Here is an 8,112-nt window from a genome sequence, read left to right on the forward strand (position 1 = left end):
CTAGAACAACTTGATGTAAAACACCTCCAGGCTGCTCTATTAAGATTTAAAAGGCCTATTTTAGAGCAGGGACTAAACTAGATTAGATGCTAGTCCTGCAAGTGTCTTAACTGAGGTCAAATACTGGTGGTATGGAGGTGACCATATTTAGATGTATAAATATAAATAACTTTAGTGTATTTCAAATGTTTAAGGTGAAAGCTAAACTTAGTACTTGTTTATTTGTACTAAAATAATAGTCCACCAGTAATCCTTGTATTACATGTTCAGGTGCAAATCAGAACAAGTGTACAGCTTGGACTTGGTAACCCTTTTCCTATGGTTCTGGATTTAAACAACACAAGATTTGGCTTTTAGAGGAGAAAAATGTTGGAGAGGTGGGAAATAATACTAATTCAACAGTTACTGTTTGAGTCACTAAGGCCTAAGATGTTTCTGCTTTCTAATGCTCCCTAATGGAAGCTTGCTTCTCCGAAAAATTAATTTGAATTCTTCCCTAGTCTTAGGGGTGATGTCAGTATGAAGAATGTCAGCTTATTAAAGTCAGTTATGAACTCCCTTTCCATAACACTTCAACTAATGCTGTAGCACTTCTAATTAAAAGTAAAGCTACGAAGCTAAACTTCAGCAGGATTATTTTCAGATTAGTGTTGCTTAGAACCTTTCAATAAGAGGAGTACATTTGTTATGTTTCCCTCCTACTCCACCCGGTATGATCTTGAATTACATTTCAAAATGTTTCTAGCCAGAATAGTGCTTCATCCTAGAGGAAAATAAGTTAAACATTGTGTCCACATGTGAATTAAATCTCTTCTGCTCTAAAACAAAAGCCAATAATAAGGTCTGTTTTCATCCAGAGCTGGTTAGTAGCCTCGTAATATTCCTTTATCATGTTACTTTTTAAAATACCACACTTCATTATGCCTGTTAAAGAGCTTGAAGGGGCTGTCATAGCCTGCAGTATAAAAGAAGTCTTCGTGGAATGGTTGGCCTCTGTTTCTTAAGGTTCTGGCCAAGGCATCAGCTTCCTCAGCATATTTCTCTGGGGAGGCAAATCCACCAAAGGACCTGGTAAGAGTGAGAAAGGGAGAATTTTTGGTTCAATCCTCTTGGCCTAATTTCACAGACGAACTTCAGACTTGCAAAGCAAGTTGAAGCACTTGTGATGCAGTTTGTAGTCAGTAGATTACCTATGCAGAACTAGCAGTCATGCAACATTGGTATTTATGCTGTTTTCAAAGGTAAGATTTAAAACGAGCAACCCAAGTAACAACTGGCCTGTGTAGGTTGTGGCAGTTCAGGACTACAAATAAAAAAGGGTGCTGGGAGAGTAGCTTTAGATGTTCTGTAGAACAGACTCTTCAGAAGATTATTTTGGAGATTGCATCTATGAAAATCAGTGCGATTTTTAAGTCTGCTAGAAACATCGTAACTTGGTCCCTTGACTTTGTGGTAAGATACCCATGCATAAGATTTCCTAATAGTGGGATTTTAGCAATTAAAGCTCTGAACAGCTTTATCCAGTGTATCCAGACTTACTCATCTCTTTAAAAAGTGTAGCCCACACTTCATTGAGGGCAGTGATTGGATTCATCTGGCATCAGCTGTGCTGGTTTTGCTTACCGGACAAAGAGAGCTGCTGCCTTCCTTTCCTCAATGAACACATTGGAGTCAGTGGGCTGTGGGGGGCAGTCCTGGTGTTCAAATGGCACAAAGAAAGAGATCTTGAAGTCTGTGCAGCCTGATTTTACCAGGCAGGTCACTGGCACAGTCATATCAATCTTCATTTCTAGAGGAAAGGAAAACCAAGTGTCTAAGCTGCATCTCACAGCTCCTCTATTCATTATTATTTGTGCTCATTAGCTTCTTGTAATTATTTCCATTCAAAACCAGCATGTCCTACCTTTTTCATTCTTTCCCTGGATGTAGTGGAAGAGTTTCCAGAAGCCCTGGCGCATTGCTTCCTTCTGGGTTTCTCCCTTAATGACAGTGCTGACCCACTTGGCTGTCTCATACTGGCGCAGTTCATAATCCTTTGCCTGAAAGGTACCAAAAATCACAGTAACCATCAAATGGGTGTTGACAGAAATCAGTAGCTACATTTTCCAAACCAGCATACGAGTATTGTTGCAGTTACCATTGCCTCTGCTGAGCTCCAGCGAGGGGACTGCAGGTCCAGGGACAGAAATGTTTGTTTGAAGGACTTGATCATCTTGCCAGAGCTGAAAGGCAGACACAGTTCATTGGCATCTCTGAAATTAATATGGCACTAGTGCTTTTCAGTTGTCGCTGAACTGGTGGAACGCCTTAAAAAAGGCTGAAAGCCATTTAGCCCTGCAGGAACAGAGCACCAGAACCAAGAAACTGCCTCTACTGGTAGGAGGAAGTGTTCTTTCAGGATACACTGCCTTTGCTTCTCCATTACAAAAAGGTGTTTCCTGACAGGAAAGTGAGATTCTGCAAGTGGGAGTTTTGTGGAAAGCCGTAAGTCCAAAGGACTTCAGTCTGTTTGCTCCTGGATGAAAAAGCAGTAGTGGTGTGGTGGGTGATCTGGTGTTGACTGCCCTTAACTTTACTTGGCCTCTCATGAGAGCTGATGACTTTCTTAAAGGCCTTTAGCCTCAGAGTCCTGTGGATAAATAAGATTTTCTGCATTTCTGAATGAATAACTTTTCCTCCATAGCCTTCACATGGGAGGAAAAAAAGTGAAAACTTAAAAACTATCCCAAACAAAGTGAGTGAAAATACTCAAAACCACTGAAATAATCACATCAGTTAAAAGCTGAGATTTTAGTGGGCTCCATATATGACTTCCGTTAACCAGGCAGACTGTAGTACAGGACCTACAATCTGACAGTCTGCTCTCTCGGTGTTACAACGTCCTTCACCCTTCATGTTGCAAAGAGCACATAATTTGGTGATTATCTGGATTCTTAGGTCACAGAATGTTGTCTTCTCAGACTATAACTTAATTACCTGCTTCTTGGGTAACAATGTGAGTTTTGTAAAACCAACTGCCTACTAGGTAGACCTCACAGCTCTGGATTTTGTAACTTTATGGCCAGTACTGTCAGTGACTGCAAGTTAGGAATTTTTTTTAATTATGTAAAACAATGCATTGGGATGGGAGAGACAAACACAAGAATCCTCCAGATACAGTTGAATTCTTTCAGATGTACAGGAAAGCTGACCTTTGAAATGTCCCTATATTCATATAAATATGGCTATAGGGTAGTTTAGGGTTTTTTCTGCAGCTGTTAACACATGGGCCAAAGGGACCAGAACATGCCACTCCACAAATTACTACTGCTATTAAGGAAGTGGAGAAGGTAGACATACTTACAGTTTCAGTTGTCCTTGTCCTTCTAGCTGTTGCAGTGTGTCCTGTGGAGGCTGTACATTCTCGTAAGATGCTGCATGTCAGTGTTTATTTGAGTTTAGCAAGCTCCTCCCATGCCTCGACCCTACTGGAGGGGGGCTACTGTTATGAAAACCAGAAGGGTGGAGCCTTGTCCTGCTCTGGGTCTTATTGGAGAGCCCCCATGCAAATGTCAAAAGCCCAACCTACTACCCACGGGGCAACACTGGGACTAGTGTGTGATCCGGCTCCATAAACAGTTTTGCACCCTTGTGTAACTTCCCGTGTTTGCCATGGCTGTGTGGCCACTTGTGGCGGGGTCAGTGGCAGGTTTTGTGCTTTGGGAGAAAGGATTTCACACAGATGACGTGTCTCTGCCCCCACCCAGCTTGGATTACGGGAGAGTGATGCTATGCAGAATGCCAGCTTTTCCTTTTTACCGCAGGGCTAAAGGGTAGGTAGAAATCTGGCTGCACACTCTGCTGAGGCCATCCTCACGAGATTTTTGCTGGCATGTTATGAAAGACAGACAGTGTTCTCTGATGGCTGGCTGTTCTGAGCGGTATTTGAGGTTAATGAGCCCTCTTAGCCCTTGGATATCTGCACAAAGGGGTTATACAAAGCTATTGTGAAATCCTGTCCTGCTTATAATACACACAGCGAAGCTGGGCTCTTCATTTAGCCAGCTGCAGCTCCAGACATAGTTTGGTACCAGCACAATAGGGCAGATTAAACTCCACAGTTTGTATTCTGAGAACACCTCTCAGTTTGTCATGGTTTGTGCAAATTCCTTGCAGCCAAATTCAGCTGAGCTCCTGGGGACATTTGACATCCATAGCTGGGAATGACTTTTAACAGGAAACCCACTTTGCTTGCAAGGAACTTCATCAGGATGCTGTGTGATACACTCCTGTTCTGAAAAGGGAAGTAAAACCATGCCAAATAGCAATTGTGAATTTATCTCTAAAGCCACAAATCTCTCCAGAGCCACAGAAGAGGGTGGTGTATAGTCATTTGCTACTGAAGTTTATTCAAACAGGCTGAGGCCTGAAACATGTAACCAGTTCTCTGCACGCTTTGTGCTTTTTATTTTACAGAGTAAAGTATTTCTCCGTTTTACCTGTGCTCTGCTTGGGTCAAACAGGAACAGCAGGAGAGTGTTTGGAGGAGCAGAAGCTGCTTGGTCTTTGCTCAGGAGCTGCAGGCATGCAAAGGCATGGGCTGGTGTAAGGTGAGCTGTCATTTACCCTGTCACCCCAGGGATGGAAGGCTTTTTGAACACCTCCAGAGAGAAAAGGCCGTATGAAAAACAATACCCAGCAACAATAGCTTGGCAAATCTCCACAAGTTTACCCCAATGATGAGCACTGAAGTATTACCTTGGAAGGGGGGCAATGACTCTCTAGATAAAGACAAGCTCACAGTCAATTTTCATTTCGTTTCTGAAGCAGAGAGGCCCAGAACAAACCCCCAGTGAGTTTGTATGTGCCCAGCTGATGTCCCTGACAAAGAGTTGACTGTTCCTGGTGGAGCACCCCCAGGCTGGAGAACAATCCTCAGTGTTTTCCTAAGAGGTTGTTTTCCAGCACTCTTGTTTTTACACATAAACATTGAGAGAACATGTCAACAGCTGCATGAGACAGTAGGGTAGGCATGGGGAAATGTATTCTGTTTATATACATTCCAAAACTTAGAGAATGGGGATGGGATTATGGTGCAAGCTTACACACAGTCTCATTAGTACCTCCAAACAGAGGAAAATCCAAGTACACAGCAGGCATTAAGTCTCAAAGACTCTGTGACTCTTGACTTCTGTGTAATACCATAAATATGTGTCTGGGACTTGGATGGCATTTTCTAGAATGGCTAACAAAGCAATAGTTTTCTGTTCCCTTGCCTTGAGGAGCAAGATGAAGGCACAAGCAGATAAAAGCATGTGGTTTGTACCTTAATTTCACTGTCTTCATCTGTGTAGGAACATTGTGATGAACTGGTACTTAAATAACTTTGATTGGCTAAGGACAAGCCTGTGATACGATCACGTGTGATTTCCACTTTTCCTCTCTGTAACAAGACCTTAGGCATTATTCTCCACAGCAAAACTGCTTCCATCTGCTCTGTGGCAGCATCACAATTGCTGCTGTCACATCGATGCAGTTGTGTTGGGAGTTACCTTTATCCCTAGGGGCAAGCACAGACTGTTTGCACAAGCAGGAATCTTTTCCACTGACCTAATTGTGTCAGGACTGGAGGAACCCAGGAAAAAAGTGTGTTGTTTCAGTGTAGTTAATGATAACTTTGAGTCATGTTCTTGTAGCTGACAAGTCTGTAGTGTAATATGAAGAATGGGAGTGTGAGAGACAGATAGGGATGTGTGGCCACTCACATTTTACCAAGTGGTCCCAACCCAAAGCTCCAGGCAGAGAATCTTTTGACAATTATTTTAATTTAGAATAACTGAGTCTCTTAACATATAAATGGCCTTTACTTTTATAATCATTGCTCATCTGATGGTGCAGAAACCTCACTTCACAGCAAAGGAGTTGAGCAGGTGATGTTACTGTAGTTACTCTTGAGGACAGCAGAAGTGTCCTTATATGTTGTTAGATGAACTGTGGTTTACTGCAAATTCATCTCCCAAAAGAAGCCTCTTATCTCCTTGCTCTAAAGAAAGCCTCCATTTTATATCATATTCTCACTCCCAGAATGGAAAATGAAGAAGCAGAAACACACCATCTTCTAAAGAAGCCATTGAATGTACTGTAGTATTGTTCCAAGGAGGTTCTTTATTATCCTTAGAGACTGTGGAAAGGAAATCTATGCCAGAACTGCAGGGAGGTGGTATTTAGACCTTATGCTCTGACCTACACATTTTATATCAGCAGGGGAATTTGTTACAATTGGATTCACCTTCAGCCAAAAACCATCTACTTTCTGGAAATGTGTATGTGGGTTTTGTCCATGTTTTTGCCTGATTCCAGCTAGTTTGTTACAAGTGACCTGAGACACTACTGCGTCTTCCTGCTTACTCAGTGACAGCGTTGCCTAAATCTTGCTGAATGAGTGATTCTGTGCTCACTTCATCAGAGAACACACGGAACTGGCTGCTCTTGACCAAGTAAAACGCTTCCTACACCCAACACCACTGCAGAGCACTCCTGACTTGGCATTTTCCAAGATTTCTCTGCTGAAGCTCACATTTTGAAACCATTCCAGGTTAATTAATCCTAAATTGCTTCCAGCTGCCATGAAAAACATTTCAAAACCTTCCTGTCTTCTGTGCATGGAGCCCAGAGAGAGGCTATCCCAGCTTTATATTCTGCTTTATTCACTGGTTTATTTCTACAATAAGACTTATTTTTAATATGAATCTGTTCTGGGATCTAGCTAGAAACTGAACTCCACAAGCAATTGTCTCAGCAAACTTTAGCCAGTGAAAGAATTTACCTAGATCCACAGAAACTTCCAGTCCTCTTTGAGTGCTGAGAGAAAATTTATTCATGTTTCCTTACAAATTCATCCACATTCTGTTATTGACAGATTCTTCTCAGAAACAAGAACATGAAAAAAGATTAATTTTTATCTTCAAGATAGGATGTCTCATTAAGACAAAGAGGTAACAGTGTTTGTTAGAAAAAGTCTTGACACAAATGTATTGCATTGCTGGTTTTGCTTTTTAAAATGGTTTAGGAGAGACTTAAGCCTAAACTGTGACACAATACACCTTATTTGCAAACATAGCTCTGAGGAGGCAACAGCTTTCTGGGCAGAAACACAGTGGGCTCTGCATTTTCTTTCTTTGATCTCCTTTCCAGAGTTTTAAAGTGATCTTTTCCTTCTCTTTTTCTTTACCTGCTTTGGCCCCCTCCTTCCCTTCCTCCCTCTGTGCCTCTCTCTCATTCTCAGCCTGCTCCAGTCTGTGCTACATGGAGCGAGACCACCTGGCAGCTCCTCTGCCAAGGACCTGGTTAAGCTCCTGACTCTGCTGAAGGTTGTTCTGAAATGGTGGGAACAGCCCCACATGTCTGAAAAGAACCCTGATATGCAGAAATTGCCCTAGAGAGCTCAGGATTTCCCTGTGTAGTCCCAAGAACATTAACAGACATGATGGAAACAGGCCCACAGAGTAGGGATTAATACGTTAAAGGAAATATTTTCCTTAAAATAATATTTTCCACTTCCAAAAAGGCATTAAGAGGTAACTGGAACTGAGATTTTATCTCCTCAGCTTCTTCCTCATCCTACTACCATGAGTGTGGATCATATGAGTACTCCCCCATCTTCTAACAGTGGGGATATTGGTAGAGGGGTTTTGGTGGGCACTTCTTTAGATGATGTGGGTAAGGCCTTCAGAGATGGGCTCTTCAAGAACCTGGTCTCTCTTCCTGTCCATTCCCAGAATGAGCCAATGCTGCACTCTGCAGCAGATGGCACTGTTGGCTGTGTTCAGAGGTGAACTTTACTTGAAGAGTAACATCCCTGATCCTCTCTTGGTTGCCAGTGGTCACTTTAGGCTCCAGTATGCCCTGATAGTTTGTATTTCCAGAGACATAAATTAGATTATACTCTTGTTGACTGCTAATGGGAAAGAATCTTAACACCTAAAAAACTAACAACTTGGCACGTTAAAACATCCTTTATGCAGCTGACACAGCAACCTGAAGCAGAAAATCACAGAATGATTTGCGTTGGAAAGGACTTTAAAAAGCTTATAGTTCCAACTCTCTGTCAGGGAATATCTGTGTAAAACAGTT

At 42.1% G+C, this 8,112-nt stretch overlaps 1 protein-coding gene across 1 annotated transcript; it reads right to left on the reverse strand.

Moving 5' to 3' along the window:
• Nucleotides 1-83: 83 nt before the first annotated feature.
• On the reverse strand, nucleotides 84-3,927 carry HEBP2 (heme binding protein 2). The gene is made up of 5 exons (XM_083867880.1): nucleotides 3,344-3,927; nucleotides 2,138-2,222; nucleotides 1,904-2,039; nucleotides 1,624-1,789; nucleotides 84-1,068 (listed from the first exon to the last, which is right to left on the reverse strand). The coding sequence occupies exons 2-5, from the start codon at nucleotides 2,210-2,212 to the stop codon at nucleotides 894-896; spliced, it is 552 nt and encodes a 183-aa protein (XP_083724006.1). The 5' UTR covers nucleotides 2,213-2,222; nucleotides 3,344-3,927; the 3' UTR covers nucleotides 84-893.
• Between the last annotated feature and the right edge of the window lie 4,185 nt (nucleotides 3,928-8,112).

This window comes from Zosterops lateralis (assembly GCF_965231275.1).
Source record: "Zosterops lateralis genome assembly, chromosome: 9".
Lineage (NCBI taxonomy): Eukaryota > Metazoa > Chordata > Aves > Passeriformes > Zosteropidae > Zosterops > Zosterops lateralis.